This window comes from Balaenoptera musculus, chromosome 6 (assembly GCF_009873245.2).
Source record: "Balaenoptera musculus isolate JJ_BM4_2016_0621 chromosome 6, mBalMus1.pri.v3, whole genome shotgun sequence".
Lineage (NCBI taxonomy): Eukaryota > Metazoa > Chordata > Mammalia > Artiodactyla > Balaenopteridae > Balaenoptera > Balaenoptera musculus.
The window spans coordinates 2787053-2811472 of record NC_045790.1 but is presented as its reverse complement, the minus strand read 5'-3'; the positions used below and the strand labels follow the sequence as shown (position 1 = coordinate 2811472).

The following is a 24420-nucleotide window of genomic DNA, read 5'->3' as shown; positions in this document are numbered from 1 at the left end:
GGTTCTTCATGACCTTTTTTTTTTCCCTTAGATTCCATATATATGTGTTAGCATACTGTATTTGTTTTTCTCTTTCTGACTTACTTCACTCTGTGTGACAGACTCTAACTCCATCCACCTCACTACAAATAACTCCATTTCGTTTCTTTTTATGGCTGAGTAATATTCCATTGTATATATGTGCCACATCTTCTTTATCCATTCATCCGATGATGGACACTTAGGTTGCTTCCATGTCCTGGCTATTGTAAATAGAGCTGCAATGAACATTTTGGTACATGACTCTTTTCGAATTATGGTTTTCTCAGGGTATACGCCCAGTAATGGTGTGGAGAAAAGGAAACCCTCTTGCACTGTTGGTGGGAATGTAAATTGATACAGCCACTATGGAGAACAGTATGGAGGTTCCTTAAAAAACTAAAAATAGAACTACCATACGACCCAGCCATCCCACTACTGGGCATCCTCACCTTTTATCTGCATCGTGATGTGTTTCAGGAACAGGTTTGGTAGCACAAAGCCACCATCCACCAGTGTATGTGTCCCATCTGTATTCAGTTCCCAGGTTTGGCTTATTCCCTGGACCGTCAGATTCCTGAGGAAGTATCTCTCTGATCAATTAAGAATTTGCATTAATTGGGCCCAAAAGTGTTTTAGCCTATTCATTTAGAATGACAATTAGAAGACGCTAAATACACCCTAAAACATCAATAAGCCCTTCTAAAAGATACGCTTGTGATTAGAATAGTCCTCTGTGACTGTCTCAACTGCTAGAACAATGAAAAATCGCCTTTATGGAGCCGAGAGGTTTTCATGTGATATCAGGCCTGACATGGGCGTGACGTTTTATCCTGGTTTGAAGCCAATAAATTGTGTGACCCTAGGCAGTTGCTTACCTGCTGTGGTCTCTGTTTCTCATCTTGTGTAAAAAAAAACGCCTCTGAGAAGAGACACCCAGGTTCTTCCAGATCTACTGCTCTTGTTCTGTGAACAAACCCATGCGATGGGACCATTTGTATCTCACCTGACGATAGTCATTGTCTGCAGAGGGAAGCCTTTAATACTCTTCTTTTTCTCTTTCTCCTTTTCTAACCATTATATTTATGAGAGCTTTATTTTATGTGATTCTTACTTTTAACCAAAAAAAGTACCCTGTGGAAAAAATGTGATGAAGATCCAAGAAGGGTTTCTTCATACGATGCACCCATAAAAAATAACATATTACATAGATGACATTTCTGGGCCTGTCATTCATTGTTAGGTTTGAAAAACAGTGATTTAAAACAGATCTGTTTTTGAAAAGTAGGTGCCTTTTGTGTATCAGAAAAATAGAGGCCTGAACATCAGTGTAGTTGATAAAGTAGGAATGAGGCCTTTTGTTCTAGCTCCTTCTGAATTGTTCAGTGAGCTTGCCGGCCTTGTCTGGGGGTCACTCCCCCCGTTACCTGTGGGCGCGCCCCATCCTTGGTGTTACAGGGCCCCCCCCTTGTTATCCAGGCACTCTGCCTTTCCAGCCCCCCCGTCTTGTGCACGTCACCAGTGATGCCTAATGCATACCTTTCCCCGAGTGTGTTGGGTCCTCTCTAATCACCGTTTCCTCTTACAGGGTCAGCTTCTGGCCCCTGGCCCCCTTGGTGAACCCCTTTGTAATTAAACCGCAGGATCACTTCTTGTAAGCAAGTTCTTCCTGGACCCTCTACCACTTGGGTCTCCTGTCCTGTACCATGTGGATCCTTGACCCCTCTCTGATGGGGCAGTTGCCACACTGCCCTGTAATTATTGATTTACTTTGTCCTCCTCCTCGACTCTTGGGTGACAGGGGTAAGGACCGTGTCTTCACTGTGTGCTCCACACCCCGGCAGTGTGCCTCGCACGGGGAATCTTCTCAGTTAACGTGTAGTGATTTGGAGTGATGCTGGGTGCTTCTGAAAGTCACCTAAACAGGATGCTCTTCATCCTTTCATGCAACGATCACCATCTGAGTCAGGAGTTACCTTTGTGTGGTTAGAGACATCAGGATTCCCTGCACAGACGGATTCTAGGACACATGTCGGCAAGAAAGAAGGACCACATGAACCTCTTTCTGTAGCGTGACTTTGGACATTGAGATAGAACTTAGCTGATTTAGAGCTTAAATGATGTGATGCTGGGCTACAGTCGCCGTGGCAGGAACGTGCTTGTTCCACAGAGCTCTTCATCTTTGACTTTGGATTCCCGTAGCCCATGTTCAGACATCACCTTAACTACCTAAAAACTCAAGTTAGGGGAGAAAGAATGGGCTGGTAGAATTTTGTCATTTTTCTTTAAAATTGCAAAAGAAAATCTTTTTTAATTTTATTTATTTATTTATTTATTTATTGCTGTGTTGGGTCTTCGTTTCTGTGCGAGGGCTTTCTCTAGTTGCGGCAAGCGGGGACCACTCTTCACCGCGGTGCACGAGCCTCTCACTATCGCGGCCTCTCGTTGCGGAGCACAGGCTCCAGATGCGCAGGCTCAGTAGTTGTGGCTCACGGGCCCAGCTGCTCCGCGGCATGTGGGATCTTCCCAGACCAGGGCTCGAACCCGTGTCCCCTGCATTGGCAGGCAGATTCTCAACCACTGTGCCACCAGGGAAGCCCAGAAAATCTTTTTTAAACCATGTTTGTAAAACAGGTTAGCATAGGTATTTTTCATTGATTATGACACATGGGAAAGGAAGTTGCAGAAAGATATCTGTAACTAGGGTGGCCGCAGCTGGCTACCGGTTTTGAACGTTAGCACCTACGATGTAATGAGCACGTCAGGCCTTGTCCATTCCACCGGAAGTTGAGATTTCCCACCTCGCCTGATGAGTAGGGACTTATCAACATTGTGTCCTATCTAAAAGGTGGCCTCTGTGCCCATCACATCGTTTATGCACAAATGAAAAATGGTGATAACTCTTCGTATATTTTTGTGACAAAACCCCGTTCTGTGAAGTATAAAATTATTCATCACAGTTGATGGGGAAATGCCAGCATGAACACTGCCAAGAAAAAACAATCCTGTACATTCATGTAGTTCAAAACACCCTGAAACAAGAGGCCCTTTTCCTTCCAACTCCAGAAATTCATGGTCAATAGTCATGTTTTATTATAGGTGCAGAGATAGCAAATAAGCCTCCACAAAGCATTTTATTAAAATGCTTTTAGATAAGATGCAATTGTTGGAAAGTAAGAAAGGGGTCAAGTTAAAGAAAGGACATTGGATATTTGCTAAGCGTTTTCTCTTTTGTTTCATTCATTAAAAAAAAAAAAAGTCAAGTATTCTGTGAGCGTTTTCCCAAAGGCCCTGAGCAAACATGTGAACCTTAACAATTTGTCCATTGTGTCTGTCTCTAAGCCCCGGTTTGGGAATCTGTGGCCTTCGTTGTTGTATTTTGAAGGACTGCGTTTTAAGCTGCCGGATTACAGTCCTCGTGGTTAATTCTACAGTGGCTGAAATGTCTTTCCCAGCGTGACAGTGTTATCAACTGAACTTGTCACGATGCTGTCTGCAGAGTCCGACAGGCTGAACAAAGTACGTTTGTGGAACGTTTCCCCAGCATCCAGAGGGATGCGATGTCTTTGTGTTCTTCTGGCACCTCCCTCCTCTTGAGCAGGTGCCGGTGGATCCCACCCCGGTGTGGCCACAGGGCAGGTGTGGAGGGAAGCAGGACCATGGGCGGCCGAGGTGGAGGGAACTCTGCAGAACTGCACCGAGTTCCTGCCCTCCACGCGTTCTCCTTGTTCCTCGGAGCTGAGAAAAGGCAAGGGCCTGGGTGGGAGGCGTGTCAGGAGGCTGGCATAAGCTGCATCTGCCCCGGGACGATTAGGACTGGGATGGGTGAGCGGTGGGACTCCTGGAGGTGGGGAGGGGAGCTGGGGTGGGCCTGGATGCTGCAGGGGAGGCCAGCGGCAAACAGCCACTCCCAGTGTCACCGCCAGCCACCCCCAGTCTCCCAACACCTGCACAGCACGTTGAATTTACCTGTCTCTCTCCGCAGGGGGTTGTAAGCGGACACGGCCTATGGCTTGTTGAGTTCGTAGCGCTCCCAACGCCCCCTGCCACCCCCAAGCCCCTGGCGGAGTGCCCAACACATAATAAATACTTTTTTGAAAATCTGAACTGAAAGGGCGTGGGATGAGAGATGGTGAATTCTTACCGAAACCTGTTAATTCGTTAGTGTGCGTTAAATGCTTTCTTTTCAAAAATGAGTGTTCACAGAGAGTTGTAGAGTACAAACGCTTGGCTTCCCAACAGCGCATAGGTGACGCACTGTGTTTTCGAAGCGCCTCAGTGACTTTTCAGACGGGAAGGGCGGGGAGGGATGAGTCAGGCCTCCTACCTGCAGCAGAGGGGAGCCTCTCCCCTACCTGGTCAGGCCTCCTACCTGCAGCAGAGGGGAGCCTCTCCCCTACCTGGTCAGGCCTCCTACCTGCAGCAGAGGGGAGCCTCTCCCCTACCTGGTCAGGCCTCCCAGCGAGCTCGAGCCCTTGCAGAGCGGTCGCCGTGTGCCCAGCCCAGAGCACCCACTGACGTGATTAAAAGAGGACAGAACAGCCGTCTCCCCTTCCCTTTGTCCTGGCTGGCGCAGTGTGTTGGGAAGTACAAACCATGTGGCCAGCCTTTGTTTGAAAGCAGCTCTGATTTACGCACCTTAAAACCCATTGTGATCTCCCATTTGCTGCATTCTCTCTAGTTGTGGGAAAAAAGGTCACAGTGTGTTTACTGCACATATTTATGAGAACCTGTCTCCCTCTGACCCTCCCTGAGGTCCTGGGTCGGTGTCTGCCCTGGCCTCGTGCCAGGGAGGGAGTGTCCCCAGGCGCTCGCTGCCCGTGGTGCTCATGCTTCTCAGACCTGAGTCCCACCAAAGGACCCAGCGCCGGAAACCATTTGTCATGACTTCTGGTGGTGGGATGGTAGTCATAATGTATTCAACAAAACCAAAAACAAGGTGTGATAACAACCTGAAAGAAGAATGAACTCGAGAAGCGTAATTTCAGTAAAGGATGCTTTATATGCTGCATTAGTAACTTTTATTTTCAAGCTGAGCAATGCATGCTTGATGTATATTTGATCATGAATCCTTGTAACAGTCCTTACTCGTTAAGGCCTGGGCCGGAAACACCCAGGCCGTCAGGGTGGTTGGATCCAGGTGGGACCCCAGTCGCTCTCAAACCTGAGGCCATGCTCTTAAGCGTTCTGTATGGAGCAGGTCAGCTTTCCTGCTAAAAGGAAACCACAAGATGAGCCCAAGTATAGAAAACCATTGACAGAGTCACGGCAGGGTGTCTGTCACGCTCTTCGGCCCTACGATTCCTACTGGGAAGTCGCGTGTGGGCCGCCCTGGGCAGGAAGGCACCCGGCCCCGTGGGGTGTGTGTGTGGAAGGCTGTAGCTCTAAGAAAACGCGTGTCTTTCCGACTGAAGAAATCTGTGGTCCGAGGCTGCTTTATCACACCTGGTACCTCTTCAGTGTTACCGTCCACACAATTGGAGTGATAATTTCTGCTTTCTGCTTTTGCAGACAGATTCATTCATTCAGCAATCCGTTGGGCAAGTAAAGTGTCAGGGACAATTTCAGACTCTGTAGATACCAAGAAAGATGAGGCAGACAGTACGGTCAGGATGACGTGGGCCTCAGGGCAGGCATTGGCGCTAGTGGAACAGAAGGAAGAGTTTAGAAATAGACCCATTGTGTTTGAGACACAATCCACTGAGAAAGGATGGTCTTTTCTACAGGTGGTGCAGAAAGGGCTAGATGTCCGTGTGGGGAAGAAATGAACTTCAGTCCCTCCCTCACGCCGTAAACAAAAGTAACATGGCAAAACTAAAACTGGGAAGGGACACAAGGGAACTTTTGGTCGTGATGGAAACATTCTATGTATTGTTTATTGTGGTGGTTTTGTGAGTGTATAAATCTGTCAAAGCCTATTAAAATGCATACGTAAAATGGGCACTTTTTTAATTTGTAAATTATGCCACAGTAAAGTTGATCTTAAAAAAGACAAATCATATCCTGTCCCTCCCCTGCTTAACATTTTTCAATGAACGTCAGCTAAAATCCAGATTCCTTACTCTGTCCTCCAAAGCCCTAGGTGACCTGGGCCCATCTCGTAGCGCCCCGTTTGCTTTGGTTGTTGGCTCTTCCTGGAATGCTCTTCTCTGGGGTCTAGGCATGGTTGATTCCCAAAGAGCCCTCAGCTCCGGGGCCACCTCCTCAGTGAAGTTCTCCTGGATTGCCAGCTGTCACGGAGGGCCTGGCTGGGGCTGGCGACCGTCCCCTTATTTTTGCGGTCACGTCATGGGTGTAGGATGCCCTCCCAGTCCTGCTCCGGCCTCCGGGGAGTAGGAGCTGGGACGACAAGCGATGGGTGGATCGCGGCTGGGCGTTGGCAGAGGGATTGTGGCGGGAGGGTGAGGGCTGAGGGTGCGGGGGGCGCAGTCCGTGTGCCCGGGTGCAGGCGGGGGCGGAAAGGAAGCGAGCCAGCTGGGTGGGAGGGAGGACCTGAGGAGAGTAGGACGGCCAGGAAACCCAGTGAGGGGACTGAGAAGGTGGGATGCAGGGAAAGACGGGTATTGAGAATTTCAGAATGACCTGGAACGCCAGAATTCAGAATTTGGAGAGAAGAAGGGTCCAGGGTGTGGCTGTGTGATTAGTGGATGAAATAGAGAGTAGAGGTGTAGGTGAAGGTTAGATCCTTGGGTGAAGAAGTGCAGCCACTTGTCATGTCACCCCCTGCATCCAGGGAGGCAGGTGAAGATGGAAAGCAAGGCGTTCAGTGAGTGATGAGGGCGGGTGGTGAGGGTCCCCCGGAAGCTCCAGGAGCCGGGGCAGTTGCCTGAAAGGGGAAGGGGGGTGTCCTGGTGGGGGTAAGGGGGACACCGCACTGGTTCGGGGGGGCCCTTCCGATGTGGCAGAGCCCAGGTGCACACTGCAGGAGCTGGAATTCATTTCAGCCAGCAGAGAGAAGTTAGTTAGGAGGACCCAGGTGCACCACCGGGGTCCACGACGGGGACAGGTGAGGGATGGGAGGAGTCCTCGAGGTGCGGGATGAGAGAAGCAGGGGTCAGCTTGTGAGCCCCATGAAGTCGTGTGGTACAAAGTTAACGTGTTCTTGCTAAGAGTCATGTGTTTCAGTAGCAAAAATAACGGACGTGTATCATCACGATTTCCATGAATATTTGGAACATCTTCTGAATTTGTGTGCTATTTAAAAATTACACAGATGCGTACTTTAGCAGGGTTTCTAACATTTTATAAATAATCCTTTTAAAGTATGGGCGCTAACATTTACATGTTTTTTTTGTTCGTTTTTTTTCTTTACAGAGGTTCTTAATCCAGAGCCAACTCCATGGACCCAGGCCGGGTTTGGCCCTTGGCCTGCTGTGAGCAGGGTGTTGTCTGCTAGAAGACTCCCCTGGCCGACCGGCTCTGTTGCCTTACAGAGCAAGCGAAGAAGATGGACGGAGTGGCGCGCCCTCTGCCTGGGTGCTTTCTGCCTTCTGTGCCCTTGTTAATCCTAGTGTCCACTCTGGCGACTGCTAAGAGTGTGGCCAACAGCACTTTAAATGGCACTGACATGGTCGTGGGCTCAGTGCCCGTGGTCATTGCCAGAACCGACCATATCATCGTCAAGGAAGGGAACAGTGCCTTGATCAACTGTAGTGTTTATGGCCTCCCTGAGCCCCAGCTCAAGTGGTATAACTCCGTGGGCAAGCTGCTGCATGAGGACGCCGAGAACCGAGGGGCAGGTAGGCTGTCCAGTTGTGTCCCGTGTCCGAAAATACGGGGAGGGCCTTGGGGGCCGGCACCCTCAATGTCCGTTGTTCTTATGCAGATCATTTCAGCATCTCCTTTTGTCTTGTTTTTCTAAGGCAAGAGAGAGATATCCAAGAAGTGAATATCCTTAAGGATTCAAAGCAGTAATGAATTCATTCTTTCACTCTTGACTCAGAAGACAAAACTCAAACAGCTTCTCCCCTCTAATGAAAGTATTACAGTAACGAAAATACTGTGTGTATGTTTGAGTCTTTTAAAAGGCCTCTTGGAATGTTGCAATATAATGCGTACAGAATATTGTAGGGGTGGATGTAAAGTGGATTTTCCTTAAGCATATGTTCTGTCTATATGGGAGTTTTAATTTGGTTCAAGGAACGTAGCAGCTGTCTATCATTAAAGGTCAGTTTAATTCGTGGACTGTGGGTTTAAAGGCCACGTCTTTTGAGAGCGGTCTCTGTGCAGCTTCTCACCAGCAGCCAGAGGTCATGTGTGCTCCCGGGGACCTGGCTGAAGTTTCTAGACTGTTGGCCAGTGGGGGAGAAATAACCCGTGACATAGGGGGAGTGCTTGGCTTCTCATGAATGAGTTTCTGGCCAAAAGGTGCAAATCCCCTTCCCACGTACCAGCTCACGTCAGGAAGGACTGAGGCCGGAGGGGGCACTGTGGGTCCTCAGGAGTCTACATGCTTCCTATCTCAGGTGTGAGAACCAAGCCTGATTGATTGACCTGAAGGCCCGGGAGGTACTTTCTGAGCATCTCCGGTGATGACCTGGCAGGTGGGGGTGAGGGTGAAATGACCACGGATCTGACTTAGCAGCTGCTCCGTTTCTGCCGCCCTTTCCCTCGTGTACCTCCCAGCCCACAGCCCTCTAACCCCCAGAAGAGTCTCTGCCCCAGGAAGGCCTGCATTGCTAATCTCTTTTCCTCATTTTATCTTAATCGCTCTGAAAAGGAACAGAGGCTGGGACTTCCCTGGTGGTCCAGCGGTTAAGACTTCGCCTCCCAATGCAGGGGGTGAGGGTTTGATCCCTGGTCGGGGAGCTAAGATCCCACATCCTGTGCGGCCAAAAAGTAAAAACACAGAGCAGAAGCAACATTGTAACAAGTTCAATAAAGACTTTAAAAATGGTCCACATCAAAAAAATCTTAAAAAAAAAAAAGACCGGAGGCTAACACTCTGTCTCCTTAGGTGCCAGGTGATGGGGTGTCTGACAAGTCCCGGCTTCTCCCAGTCGTGCCCCGACATTCACTGCCTGTGCTGCCCCTTACACGGCCGTTCAAGGCCAGGCAGCGTCCTGCAGCTTCTCCCCTCTAGTGAAAGTATCATGGTCACGAAAACACCATGTGTGTGTTTGCATGCTTCACCTGGTAGAGGGGAACTCCCTCCCCACCAAGTAAAAGGATGGGACCGCAGAACTTTCCCATTGGAAGGGACCCTGGAGACAGTGCAGTCCGAACCCCTCTTTTACGGGACTTTTCCCCGGTCCTGTGGTCATTAAGTGGCTGTGACCGGACCTTCCGTGCTGACGGTGGGCAGATGGGACGGCACGGCCCCTTCCTCCTGCTGCAGGTCAGGAGGAAGTGACGTCACCTGCGCAGGGGCGGTAACCATGGCAACGTGTGCACACACAGGTCCCTGGACCCCACGGGGTCTTTCTGCTGGGCTGGGCCTCGGGGAGGATTCTCGGGGGACCAGGGACTGCAGACCAAGCGTGCGGCTCCCGTGGGCCTGGAGCAGAGGTGGGGCCGGGTATAAAGAGCCAGGGTGGGACTCTGAGCCCCGTATCCGGGAGAGGAGGGAAGCGTGGGAACAGAGTGGGGCTGGGGCCTGGACCTCAGCCGTGGCTTTGTGAGGGCTGCCTTGGAGTCGTAGTGGCCCCGCCAGGGAGATTGTGCGAAGTCTTGTGTGGGTCCAGTCTTGGCAAGTGGTCCCTGTATGTCGTTTCTCTCATTGGGAGGTTGGTGGAGCCGGGGTCCCCCGGGCTCACTTCTCTTCTGTCCACAGGCGCCGGGAGAGGAAGGAGTGGCCACCAGTGCCTCGGAGACAGAGCCTGGGCGCAAGGCGGGGCATCAAAACCCTCTGGTCGTGTTTGTAGCCGGGGGCCGTGCCGAGAAATCAGTTGGCTGTTCTAAAACCTCGGAAGGAAGACACACTGTGGAGTTTTTAAAAGAACTCGTGATCCTGGCACTTGATGTTCCAGCTCAGCTTTGGTAGTTACCGTGCATAGTAACAGTCATTTCAGGACACAAGTAACACGGGGCAACATTCAGAACAACCAGGCAAGGCAGAGGAAACGGCAGAACATTTATCCTCATTGTAAAATACGCGCATGGTGGTGCCACTTGAGGACCCATGGTCTCTAAGTCTCCATTTCTGACAGAAGGTGCCCATGTGCTAACCAGGATATAGATTTCAGTTTCTGGGCTGATTGACTAGGAGTTTAAATGCAGCAGTGTTAATAACTCAACAAGGAGGTGATGGATACAGCATGGAAAATGGTGCTCCTGGAATGTTACCCTGGAATGTTACCTATGTACACGGTAGACCACTGCTGAAACCAAACAAAATGAGTGTAATTCCCATTAGCAACCACTTGCGTTGACTAAGCCCTTGTACCACGTTGCACACCTTGTTTCTGGTCCTTCCAGTGAGTGTGAGGGTTTGGTGGCCTTGGTGCTCACCCATCCAGATGAGAAGCAGGTGCGTAGTGCCCACCGTGCCCACCAGCACCTCCTCATCCTCCAGGTGTTGGCAGGCGAGGGGTGGTGAGAGCCTCTGACCAGACGGAGTGGATGAGAGGCTGGGTGGTCCCTGCACCAGCCCCGTCACCGTCACAAAGAAGCAGGGTTAGGACCCCGCCATGACCTGCGTACGAGGCGTGCACACACCCAGGTGTGTCCAGAGCCGTCTGGCGAGTTGCCCACCACGTGTGCTTTGCGGTTCCAGGAGGAGTTCCGTTTCTTGTGGGTGCTGAGAAAGTGAGACGGCTGTTCCTGGCGCCAGCCCCGCGGGTCCTAGAAGGGACAGGCTATTTCCTGTCGCTGGCAGGAGCGGCGGCTGCTTCGCTTTGTGTCCCTCGTGTTGTCACTTCATTCCCACAGGTCAGGAGAGGCTAATGTGTGAGCTATTTCTGGAGGAAGACTTTTTTTGGAGTTCACCAAAGGACACGTTCGGGGTGGTCCACCAACCATGTTACAGAAATAACCCACAAGTCCAATAACACGAGGAACCACAAATGGCCACAAAATGTCCTGTTTTCAATTTTCCTTTTGCAAGAGGTAACTAGGAGTATATAGGTGCCAGAAAGTGGTTCCCTGTTATTTCAGGTACCAATTATCCAGTGTATTTTTGCTGTAGCTTCATACTCTGACTTTAAACCATTGAAATGCACATTGGCACCTTTATCAGATGAATAAATAAGAAGCATTTCAAGAAAGTCAGCTTTACAGAAATAGAGACCCAGATGTAGAGGGCAAACTTATGGTTACCAAGGGGGGAGGGGAGGGTAGGATGAATTGGGAGATTGGAATGGGCATATACGCACTACTATGTATAAAATAGATAACTAATGAAAATCTACTGTTTAGCACAGGGAACTCTACTCAGTGCTCTGTGGTGACCTAAATGGGAAGGAAATCTAAAAAAGGGGATGTATGTATGTATACGTATAGCTGATTCACTTTCCTGTACAGCAGAAACTAACACAACATTGTAAAGCAACTAGACTCCAATAAAAATTTAAAAAAAAAAAAAGTCAGCTTTGGAAAAGGCATAGGCCTTTGTAAACATGCCTGGTTCGTTAGCGATTAACTTGGAAATTCTTCCTTCAGGTGAGGTTTTAGACTTTCCTGTGGATTTGTTTTCCATTCCCCTGTAGCATTCTGCCACCAAAAATAACTAAGAATTATCTCTGAAAATAAACATGCACAGCGTAAGTAAGCTGAGCTGAATTGTACAAAGTTCACAGTTGTCTCACAGCTACTTGACCTTTGTGGAATTCATTGTTATAAATTTTGCTTTAGTTTACACGGCTCTTGTGTTTTTATCCTCTGCTTTGCAAATGTTTTTAGTAGCCCGTGAGATGCTTTCAACTCCTTCTGCCAGGGGGCCTCAACAAACTGTGCCAGCCACGTCTTGAGGCCAGAGTGTATCACCCCCTGCAACATATCCAGGAGGGGGTCAGCGCCCACAGCACTAAATTTACATCATCCTTTGCCTCTCAGATGAAGCGTGGAGTAGTGCATTAACCTATGGAAGTGTTATACTGAATTTCTCTTAAATATGTTACATATTTAAGATTTAAAAAATCAACTCCTCAAGGCGTTAGACAAAATTTATGTAACTATAAATATATTACTGCAAATTCAGCAGAACAGCACAATGGCATCTCTTGGAGCAAGTGCCTCAACTTTTCGGAGCCAGTTTTCCTATCTGTAAAGCAGAGATAATCCTATTTTACCTCCAGGCAGGGCTGTGCAATTTGTGTCGTGTATGAAATGTCAGTCCAGTACGTGAAACTTGGTGTCAAGCCATCAGTAAACGGCAGCTGCCACCGTCATTGGTCACATCACTGGTGTCCTGTGCTGTCATAGTCAAGATCCCAAGTGCGTCTGTCTCTGCTTCGCAGTATGGTGTGTTTTGTAAAGAAAGGAAATAGTTTCCTGGGCAATTTCTTATTCGCTCTCTCAAGTTCTCAACCTTTTAAAAAAACATTCAGTAAAGGCCAAAAACATTTATATCCCTTAAGTGTTGTTTAGAAGCTCGAGTTAACGCTGTGACCGATGTGATGGCGAGAGTGGCTCTCCCCCCTCCACCAGCAACATCCCCTCCCTGACACATCCCCCCTCCAACGCGCCCAGGCCTCGGAGCAGTGAGTGTGGATGTTACGGAGTATATTACGCACAGGATGAACTTTCCCTTTGCCTAACCCACTGGTTCTCTCACCCAGAGGACACCGGCCAAGTCTGGAGGTGTTTTTGGTTGTCGTAGCCGGGGCAGGAGGGGAAGGACCGGGGAGATGTGCTGCTGGCATCTGGAAGGTGGAAGCCAAGGATGCTCTCCATACCCTGCAATGCACAGACAGCCCCCTGCAAGGAATTATCTGATGCAAAATGCCGGCCCAAGAGAAGAAACCCTGGTTTCGACTGAAGAAGCGTCCTCAGCCAGCTAAAGAATCATTCCAAAGTCGGTTAAGTCACTTGCGTGAACCCATAATGTATTTTTCCATGAAAGTGGTACTTCGGTTCATTTCCCAAATTGAGTCACGTCGAGGGCCAGCCTGGTGATGAACCACCATTTATAGTGGTTTTTTTTAACGAGTTGTGCTGCCCCTTTGGGGTGTGAGCCCAGACTGCGTTAGTCTTAGCAGTGGGACGACCCTTCCCCATCCCTCTCAGATGGGGATGTGAGGGCTGACATGCTATCTCCATCCACCCAGGGCAGCGTGCTCTTAGAAGACCACCTATGCCCACTCTCAGAAGAGACTCTTGCCAGCCTGCATGGAGTGACGTGCTTGGCACTTTTTTAAAAATGGAGATTATCAGGCCGAGTGAGCCGGAGGGTCATATGTTTCCTTTGCCAGGAAATGAAAAGACGGGCTCTCTTCAGATATTATTTATGCCTTGAAGCAAAGCACAACTGCAGGCTGTGAACAGCCCGCCCTCCCCCCAACCTTCCTGAGCTGAGAGCTGAGCTGATCCCTGATGATCCCAGGCCACCTCTGTCCCACATGACGTAGGAAGCAGCTTGGTAGAGCTGCCCCGGGACCATCCGAAGAGCCCGCTTGGGAGGCTGGGGGTGGTGTCGCAGGAGCCCTTGCGGCTTGCAGTGTTTCTAACCTGGGTCTCTGCAGTGGCTTCGGGGAGCTATCGTCTCCTGCAGAAGCCCCGTCACAGGTGCAGCCATGCGGAGCTCCATTTGTTCTCAATTCTGTTTTGTAAAAAGGCTTGGGTCCTTTCCTCTCAATAGCTTCTATTTCACGTGTTGGAAAATAGACCCCGTGCTTATAGACACATGCGCATGTTTGGTTCTTATTTGAAGAGTGTGGATTCAGTGCGGTGTCGTTCAAGTGAGTGTTGCACTTCCTTTCTGTTTGCACAAACGTTATTGGAACCCTCACCACCTGAAAAGTTTTAAGCTGGTTTCAGGAAAACAACCTCCTTGTTTTAGCAGACCGAACTCTCCTCCTTGAAAAGTTTAAGAGCCTCCGTGTCTAAATGGCATTGTGAACAGAGGCTTAATGTTCTCATACCACCTATCGGGAATGTAGACGAACCACACATCAGCTTGTTGACGCTTTCACGGAAAGACGTCTCCAAGGAAAAAGAGAAATCCTTTTCTTCTAATAAATAATTTGAGGGAAATTCTAAGAGCTTTTCATTGGGGCGTGGTGTTAATTTTTAATGCTGAGCGATCCTCAGGACTGCTGGAAAGACTGGGGATTTCGGCAGAGATGGGTTTGGAGGGAAGTTGTACTTACAGCATCTTTGTGGGTGTGTTGTCACCTTTCTCGTGATGCTTCGGTTCCGGGAGGAAGGAGATGGTGCTGCTGTTTCTGTCCAGCGGTCATTTGGTCGGAAGGTGTTGGCACCAGCGTTCGTCCTGATCTGTCATGTAAGTCACAGTAACCCGTGTGCCGTGGCCTTTCTTGGTGGCATGGGTTTTAACTGTCGCCAAGCGACGCCGCTGACCTGCTTCTCTAGTTGCTGGATGGTCCCCTGACCCAGTTCTGTCGACATGACCTCATGCCGCCCTCAGTGACTCCCCCTCCACGTGCCTGGGCCCCGCAGTGACACAGTGATACGAGGTCAGCCGCCTTCCTGGCCTGCGACCCCGGTGACGGCTTCGCCCAGAGGATGTAGGCCATGAGGAAGGCTCTAGAACTGTGTCCCTGGGGAGAAAGATGCTGACAAGGAGATTTTTTCACTACCTTGATTTTCTTACACTCATTAATATTTTCCCAGTCAATCTAGGCCTGCCTGATTTGAAGCGTTTCAAGAGTTCTAGAAGTGGGTCACAGGCTCCATTCATCTTGCACTTCGGTCGATGCCAAAACCCAGCCTTGCAATCTGCCTTCCCATCCTCCCAGCAACACACTATATAATCAGGGCCCCCCTTCCTCTGGCGCTCTGCAAGGTGGAAAAGTCATCTGTTTTTAAAAATTACTTCAATCTCTTTAAATTTAATTATGATTTAACCACGAGTGATTTTGTGCACTTAGACACTACCTGCATTGCTTTTTTCTGTGACTTCTCCGTCCGTCTCCTTTCCCATTTTTTTTTCCTTTCGGGGTCTTTGTCTTGATTTATAGGAGTTCTTTATGTTTCGTAGTTATTAAGCCTTTGTCTGTCAAATATTCCACAATTTTCTCCCACTCTTTCATTTGCTCTCAACTTTAGTGTAACAGATGTTACAGTGTAAAACTTTTAATTTGGGAGAAATCTGATCCGTCAGGGTTCTCTGTTAGAGTTTCTGGGATTCTTTTTTTTTTTTTAATTTTTATTTATTTATTTATTTATTTATTTATGGCTGTGTTGGGTCTTCGTTTCATGCGAGGGCTTTCTCCAGTTGCGGCAAGCGGGGGCCACTCTTCATCGCGGTGCGCGGGCCTCTCACTATTGCGGCCTCTCTTGTTGCGGAGCACAGGCTCCAGACGCGCAGGCTCAGTAGTTGTGGCTCACGGGCCCAGTTGCTCCGCGGCATGTGGGATCTTCCCAGACCAGGGCTCGAACCCGCGTCCCCTGCATTGGCGGGCAGATTCTCAACCACTGCGCCACCAGGGAAGCCCCTGGGATTCTTGAAATGTTGAAAAAAGCTTTCCGGTCCCAAGGTTAGAAAAATGTTTTCATATCTTTTATTAACTTTATACTTTTCATTTTATGTTTAGAGTACTTGGAATTTATTTTTAGGTATCACATAAACTAGGAATTTAACTTCATTTTCTTTCAAATGAGTAGTCAGTTATCCCAGTATTCTTCCCCCCCGATTGGAAATGACCTTTTCCTTCATTTAAAATTCCCACGCTTGCCGGCATCCTCGTCTGGACTTGGAGGTTTCCTCTGCTGGCTGAACCAGGGGTCAGAGCAGGGGGTGTGCAGGTGGCGCATCCCCTCTTGGTGTGTGCAACGTCTGTGAGCTGCAGCCGTGCACACGGGCGCCCCTCTTCTGCTCGCCGGCCCTGCTGCCCCCTGTGGCCTTGGGAGTGCTTCCTCTTCCTCCTGCTCCTCTGCCTGCGCCCTCATCCCGCTCGGGGCCGCACCCCCGCTGAGCAGCACCCTTGCCGTCCCCGCCACCCGCACAGGGCACGCGCCACAGGCCCCGGCTTGGCTGAGGGTCTGCAGCCCTCTTGGGGCCCGCTGGTTTCTGCAGCCGGGGGTCATGTCTTACTCATCTTTGTAGCTGCATCTTCTGGCAGGGAGTCTGGTGACAGACAGTGTATTCAGTAATGTTTGTTGACCGAATGCATGAACAAGATAAAAAATACCGCTGTCCTTCTAAAGACGTCACCTTCGTCACACAGCGCAGCACTCAGCGTGGTTCAGCTACAAGCGAACCTCTGTTAGCGTTTGTCTTTGCAAAGGCGATGCCCCAGTTCACATGGGGGAGATTTCCACATGGGCCTCTCGTGCCTGGAGTATCCGGGGAGACCGTGAAGGATGCCCGAGAGCCGCACGGCCCGTCTCCTGGGGTGTCAGCCTCCAGCCGTGCATCAGGACACAGCGGGAGGATGGGATGGGGAAGGCCATCCCGAGGGGCAGAGGGGGAGCTCCCATCCGAGCACAGGACGGGAACCGGGGACTGCCCTCCCGAGTGTCAAGGAGGCGGGTTGTTGTTGTTGTTGTTTTTAATTTTCTTCTTTATACAGCAGGTTCTTATTAGTTATCCATTTTATACATATTAGTGTATATATGTCCATCCCAATCTCCCAATTCATCCCACCACCACCACCCTTCCCCCGTGTTCCCCCCTTGGTGTCCAAACGTTTGTTCTCTACATCTTTGTCTCTATTTCTGCCCTGCAAACCGGTTCATCTGTACCATTTTTCTAGGTTCCACATATATGCGTTAATATACGATATTTGTTTTTCTCTTTCTGACTTACTTCACTTTGTATGACAGTCTCTAGCTCCATCCACAGCTCTACAAATGACCCGATTTCATTCCTTTCTATGGCTGAGTAATATTCCATTGTATATGTGTACCACATCTTTATCCGTTTGTCTGTCAGTGGGCAATTAGGTTGCTTCCATGACCTGGCTACTGTAAATAGTGCTGCAGTGAACACTGGGGTGCATGTCTCTTTCAATTATGGTTTTCTCAGGGTATATGCCCAGTAGTGGGATTTCTGTGTCATATGGTAATTCTATTTTTAGTTTTTTAAGGAACCTCCATACTGTTCTCCATAGTGGCTGTATCAATTTACTTTCCCACCAACAGTGCAAGAGGGTTCCCTTTTCTCCACACCCTCTGCAGCATTTGTTGTTTGTAGATTTTCAGATGATGCCCATTCTAACCAGTGTGAGGTGATAGATACCTCACTGTAGTTTTGACCTGCATTTCTCTAATAATTAGTGATGTTGAGCAGCTTTTCGTGTGCCTCTTGGCCATCTGTATATATTCTTTGGAGAAATGTCTATTTAGGTCTTCTGCCCATTTTTTTATTGAGTTGTTTGTTTTTTTAATATTGAGCTGCATGAGCTGTTTATATATTTTGGAGATTAATCCTTTGTCTGTTGATTTGCTTGCAAATATTTTCTCCCCTTCTGAGGGTTGTTTTTTCATCTTGTTTATGGTTTCCTTTGCTGTGCAAAAGCTTTTAAGTTTCATTAGGTCCCATTTGTTTACTTTTGTTTTTATTTCCATTACTCTAGGAGGTGGATCAAAAAAGATCTTGCTGTGATTTATGTCAAAGAGTGTTATTCCTATGTTTTCCTCTAAGAGGTTTATAGTGTCCAGTATTACATTTAGGTCTTTAATCCACTGTGAGTTTATTTTTGTGTATGGTGTTAGGGAGTGTTCTAATTTCATTCTTTTACATGTAGCTGTCCAGTTTTCCCAGCACCACTTATTGAAGAGGCTGTCTTTTCTCCATTGTATAGTCTTGCCTCCTTTATCAAAGATAAGGTGACCATAGGTGCGTGGGTTTATCTCTGGGCTTTCTATCCTGTTCCATTGATCTATGTTTCTGTTTTTGTGCCAGTACCACACTGTCTTGATGACTGTACCTTGTAGTATAGTCTGAAGTCCGGGAGTCTGATTTCTCCAGCTCCATTTTTTTCCCTCAAGATTGCTTTGGCTATTCGGGGTCTTTTGTGTCTCCATACAAACTTTAAGATATTTTGTTCTAGTTCTGTAAAAAATGCCATTGGTAATTTGATAGGGATTGCATTGAATCTGTAGATTGCTTTGTGTAGTATAGTCATTTTCACAGTATTGATTCTTCCAATCCAGGAACATGGTATATCTCTCCATCTGTTTGTGTCATCTTTGATTTGTTTCTTCAGTGTCTTATAGTTTTCTGAGTACAGGTCTTTTACCTCCTTAAGCAGGTTTATTCCTAGGTATTTTATTCTTTTTGTTGAAGTGGTGAAGGGGATTGTTTCCTTAATTTCTCTTTCAGATATTTCATCATTAGTGTATAGGAATGCAAGAGATTTCTGTGCATTAATTTTGTATCCTGCAACTTTACCAAATTCATTGATTAGTTCTAGGAGGTTTCTGGTGGCATCTTTAGGATTCTCTGTGTATAGTATCATGTCATCTGCAAACAGTGACAGTTTTACTTCTTCTTTTCCAATTTGTATTCCTTCTATTTCTTTTTCTTCTCTGACTGCCATGGCTAGGACTTCTAAACTATGTTGAATAATAGTGACGAGAGTGGACAGCCTTGTCTTGTTCTTGATCTTAGAGGAAATGCTTTCAGTTTTTCACCATTGAGAATGATGTTGGCTGTGGGTTTGTCCTATACGGCCTTTATTATGTTGAGGTAGGTTCCCTCTATGCCCCCTTTCTGGAGAGTTTTTATCATAAATGGGTGTTGAATTTTGTCAAAAGCTTTTTCTGCATCTATTGAGATGATCATATGGTTTTTCTTCTTCAATTTGTTAATATGGTGTATCACATTGATTGATTTACTCATATTGAATCCTTGCATCCCTGGGATAAATCCCACTTGATCATGGTGTATGATCCTTTTAATGTGCTGTTGGATTCTGTTTGCTAGTATTTTGTTGAGGATTTTTGCATCTATATTCATCAGTGATATTGGTCTGTAATTTTCTTTTTCTGTAGTATCTTTGTCTGGTTTTGGTATCAGGGTGATGGTGGCCTCATAGAATGAGTTTAGGAGTGTTCCTTCCTCCGCAGTTCTTTGGAAGAGTTTGAGAAGGATGGGTGTTAGCTCTTCTCTAAATGTTTGGTAGAATTCACCTGTGAAGCCATCTGGTCCTGGACTTTTGTTTGTTGGAAGATTTTTAATCACAGTTTCAATTTCAGTGCCTGTGATTGCTCTGTTCATATTTTCTATTTCTTCCTGGTTCAGTCTTGGAAGGTTATACCTTTGTAAGAATTTGTCCATTTCTTCCAGGTTGTGCATTTTATTGGCATAGAGTTGCTGGTAGTAGTCTCTTAGGATGCTTTGTATTTCTGCGGTGTCTGTTGTAACTTCTCCTTTTTCATTTCTAATTTTATTGATTTGAGTCTTCTCCTGCTTTTTCTTGATGAGTCTAGCTAATGGCTTATCAATTTTGTTTATCTTCTCAAAGAACCAGCTTTTAGTTTTATTGATCTTTCCTATTGTTTTCTTTGTTTCTGTTTCATTTATTTCTGCTCTGATCTTTATGATTTCTTTCCTTCTACTAACTTTGGGTTTTGTTTGTTCTTCTTTCTCTATTTCCTTTAGGTGTAAGTTAGATTGTTTATTTGAGATGTTTGTTGCTTCTTGAGGTAGGCTTGTATAGCTATAAACTTCCCTCTTAGAACTGCTTTTGCTGCATCCCATATGTTTTGGTTCGTCCTGTTTTCATTGTCGTTTGTCTCTAGGTATTTTTTGATTTCCTCTTTGATTTCTTCAGTGATCTCTTGGTTATTTAGTAACGTATTGTTTAACCTCCATGTGTTTGTGTTTTTTATGTTTTTTTCCCTGTAATTGATATCTAGTCTCATAGCGTTGTGGTCAGAAAAGATGCTTGATATGATTTCAGTTTTCTTAAATTTACTGAGGCTTGATTTGTGACCCAAGACGTGATCTATCCTGGAGAATGTTCCGTGCACACTTGAGAAGAAAGTGTAATCTGCTGTTTTTGGATGGAATGTCCTATAAATATCAATGAAATCTATCTGGTCTATTGTGTCATTTAAAGCTTGTGTTTCCTTATTAATTTTCTGTCTGGATGATCTGTCCTTTGGTGTAAGTGAGGTGTTAAAGTCCCCCACTATTATTGTGTTACTGTTGATTTCCTCTTTTATAGCTGTTAACAGTTGCTTTATGTATTAAGGTGCTCCTGTGTTGGGTGCATATATATTTATAATTGTTGTATCTTCTTCTTGGATTGATCCCTTGATCATTATGTAGTGTCCTTCCTTGTGTCCTGTAACATTCTTTATTTTAAAGTCTATTTTATCTGATATGAGTATAGCTACTCCAGCTTTCTTTTGATTTCCATTTGCATGGAATATCTTTTTCCATCCCCTCACTTTCAGTCTGTATGTGTCCCTAGGTCTGAAGTGGGTGTCTTGTAGGCTGCATATGTATGGGTCTTGTTTTTGTATCCATTCAGCGAGCCTGTGTCTTTTGGTTGGAGCATTTAATACATTCACATTTAAGGTAATTATCGATATGTATGTTCCTATTACCATTCTCTTGTTATTGGTTTGTTTTTGTAGGTTCTTTTCTTCTCTTGTGTTTCCCACTTAGGGAAGTTCCTTTAGCATTTGTTGTAGAGCTGGTTTGGTGGTTCTGAATTCTCTTAGATTTTGTTTGTCTGTAAAGCTTTTGATTTCTCTGTTTTATCTGAATGAGACACTTGCTGGGTAGAGTAATCTTGGTTGTAGGTTCTTCCCTTTCATCACTTTAAATATATCGTGCCACTCCCTTCTGGCTTGTAGAGTTTCTGCTGAGAAATCAGCTGTTAACCTTATGGGAGTTCCCTTGTATATTATTTGTCGTTTTTCCCTTGCTGCTTTCAATAATTTTGCTTTGTCTTTAATTTTTGTCAATTTGATTACTATGTGTCTTGGCATGTTTCTCCTTGGGTTTATCCTGCCTGGGACTCTCTGCCCCTCCTGGACTTGGATGGCTGTTTCCTTTCCCATGTTAGGGAAGTTTTCAACTATAATCTCTTCAAATACTTTCTTGGTTCCTTTCTCTCTCTCTTCTCCTTCTGGGACCCCTATAATGTGAATGTTGGTGCATTTAATGTTGTCCCAGAGGTCCTTAGCCTGTCTTCATTTCTTTTCATTCTTTTTTCTGTATTATGTTCTGCGGCAGTGAATTCCACCATTCTGTCTTCCAGGTCACTTATCCGTTCTTCTGCCTCAGTTATTCTGCTATTGATTCCTTCTAGTGTATTTTTCATTTCAGTTATTGTAATATTCATCTCTGTTTGTTTGTTTTTTAATTCTTCTAGGTCTTTGTTAAACATTTCTTGCATCTTCTCAATCTTTGCCTCCATTCTTTTTCCGAGGTCCTGGATCATCTTCACTATCATTATTGTGAATTCTTTTTCTGGAAGGTTGCCTATCTCCACTTCCTTTAATTGTTATTCTAGGGTTTTATCTTATTCCTTTATCTGGTACATAGTCCTCTGCCTTTTCATTTTGTCTGTCTTTTTGTGAATGTGGTTTTCGTTCCACAGGCTGTAGGTTGTAGTTCTTCTTGCTTCTGCTGTCTGCCCTCTGGTGGGTGAGGCTATCTAAGAGGCTTGTGCAAGTTTCCTGATGGGAGGGACTGGTGGTGGGTAGAGCTGGCTGTTCCTCTGGTGGGCAGAGCTCAGTAAAACTTTAATCTGCTTGTCTGCTGATGAGTGGGGCTGTGTTCCCTCCCTGTTGGTTGTTTGGCCTGAGACGACCCAACACTGGAGCCTACCTGGGCTCTTTGGTGGGGCTAATGGCAGACTCCAGGAGGGCTCCCGCCAAGGAGTACTTCCCAGAACTTCTGCTGCCAGTGTCCTTGTCCTCATGGTGAGACACAGCCACCCCCCGCCTCTGCAGGAGACCCTCCAACACTAGCAGGTAGGTCTGGTTCAGTCTCCTATGGGGTCACTGCTCCTTCCCCTGGGTCACGATGAGCACACTACTTTGTGTGTGCCCTCCAAGAGTGGAGTCTCTGTTTCCCCCAGTCCTGTTGAAGTCCTGCAGTCAAATCCTGCCAGCCTTCAAAGTCTGATTCTCTAAGAGTTCCTCCTGCTGTTTCCAGACCCCCAGGTTGGGAAGCCTGACGTGGGGCTCAGAACCTTCACTCCAGTGGGTGGACTTCTGTGGTATAAGTGTTCTCCAGTTAGTGAGTCACCCACCCATCGGTTGTGGGATTTGATTTTATTGTGATTGCACCCCTCCTATCATCTCATTGTGGCTTCTCCTTTGTCTTTGGATATGGGGTATCTTTTTTGGTGAGTTCCAGTGCCTTTCTGTCGATGATTGTTCAATGTTCAGTTGTGATTCCGGTGCTCTCGCGAGAGGGAGTGAGCACATGTCCTTCTACTCTGCCGTCTTGAACCAATCTGTCAGGGAAACGTTTGACACAGAATCTTTGGTATTAGAATCAGAAAGTGATGGCTCAACATCTGCCTTTAAAAAAAAAAAATTCGTATTCACTTATTTGGCTGCGCCGGGTCTTAGTTGTGGCATGTGGGATCTTCGTTGGGACGTGCAGGATCTCTTAGTTGCGGCGTGCAGGATCTTTTAGTTGTGCATTTCCTCCAAAACCATTGCCTGTTGAAGTGACTCAGCATCAGCGGCTCACATTTTAGGTGTTTACTTGTGCTGAAGTGATGCAGCTTAGTGAGAATTCAGCACGTGGTTGTGACATCCCTGCTCAACTCCAGTTTAAAATCATCTCTGCAGCAGCAGCACCGAGCGTCCCCGCCCCAGGTGGCTGGTTCTGCGGGTCCGTGTGACAGTCACTGTGGCCCTTTTTATTCCCTCGATCTCCTGACGGCTGAAGTCAGACCTTCCAGGATGGGTCTCAGGACAAGGTATTTACAGACTAAGGAGAAAGGCAACATGTGACCCAGGAATGTTCTCGAGACGATCCTAGTGGGTCGGCTGCCAGTGATTCTCCATGAGCCTGGGCCCCTGCTGATGTGGGAGGACCCCCAGGGTGGGGTTCATAGTGTTCGGGGCTGCATACAGCAGGAGAACATGCAGAAATCTTTATTTCTCACTAATTGAAGGTCATGCTGAGGCTGAGAGGAAGTATTTAGAGTCTTAGTTCCTGGGAAGGAAGGAATGTATCAGTCTTTAAACAGGACGTGATACAGACATACATCACCTTTGAGGTTAGAATCTTCTGTCATTAGAATGAGTGTGTGTGTGTGTGTGTGTGTGGGTGTTGGCTTCCCAAGACTCACTTTGAGATCTGGCAAAAGAATGTTTAGTCCAGGTCCCACATTCACTTTACCTCGTTGTACCTGAGAAGCCTAAGCAGCATTAATATTACCTTAATCCATAAAGTAAATGTGATATGTGTTTTGTTTCAAGAGAAATATAGTGAAGGACTGAACCCTGAAGAGAGGGATGTCTTGATGTCCTTGTCGTGGACCCGAAACAGGGACTTGCTGGCAGAGAGATGGGTCTCACTTGTTTAACTACAGTGTCACAGCTCCTATTAGGGGTAATACCTGCCTGTTTCAGGATAATCATATGTGATTCATTGTTGTGGTTTATCGTTAGGCAAATATAGTCACTTCGCAGATTCATGGCTGGGCTTCGGGCTTCCGGAACAAACGAGGTTAATTATTGGATAAGGTATATGATAGATGTTTGTCCAAGGACCCAGTGCCCTGGGCTAAGAAGCAGAATACGTGCCAAACTAATAATTTATGCACTCTACGTCTCACCGGTTTCCCCAGAACGAACAACAAGTGTCACCTAATTGTGTTTGATTCCGGCCTGTGCCTGTTTTGACCGTGCGACAGGGAACTTCTGGAGTGTCTGAGTCGGTATCTGCTTTGAATCGCTTGGGTCCAGGATAGATAAATATACATCAATAGACGATTAAAAACATGCCTAAAGATAACTATAAAATCCAAGTTCAGAAACCCTTTGAATAGTCGGTAGAGGAAACTGTTGGTATCTTGTAACTGGTGTGCATTTCTGCACTTCACTTTTCTATCACAATTAGGTGCAGTTGTCCCTGAGCGCCTTGCCTAGGTGTGGGGAGAGAGCTTGTTTATGGTACCGTCAGGTGCCAGCCTTTTGAGTTCAGCACTCTTTTCTGCTCTTCTTCCACACCCTGGGTCCCCCTACCCTGTCCTTGAATTTGTAGATAATAATTCCTCCACAGAGGGAGCGATGGTGGGAGGTTAGGAGGTGGACACATTGGTCCTAACTGTCCCTCATACAAATAACCTCACCTTCTCACCTTCTCCCTTCCTATTTCCTGTTGTTTTCCAACAATCAGTATGAGAAACTCCTATA

General features: G+C 46.9%; 1 protein-coding gene across 3 annotated transcripts in view; it reads left to right on the top strand.

The window, feature by feature from the left end:
* The window catches only part of MFAP3L (microfibril associated protein 3 like), a 68658-nt gene that overhangs the window by 11801 nt on the left and 32437 nt on the right, over nt 1-24420 (top strand). For 2 of the 3 annotated variants that reach the window (XR_005020216.1, XM_036854570.1), the window contains exon 2: nt 7333-7757. The exons of the other annotated variant lie outside the window; for it this stretch is intronic. Coding sequence is in view for 1 of the 2 variants with exons in the window: in XM_036854570.1 (XP_036710465.1) it covers nt 7466-7757 (292 nt within the window). In the remaining variant the exon portion in view is untranslated. The remainder of the gene's footprint in view (nt 1-7332; nt 7758-24420) is intronic. 3 annotated transcript variants of the gene reach the window in all.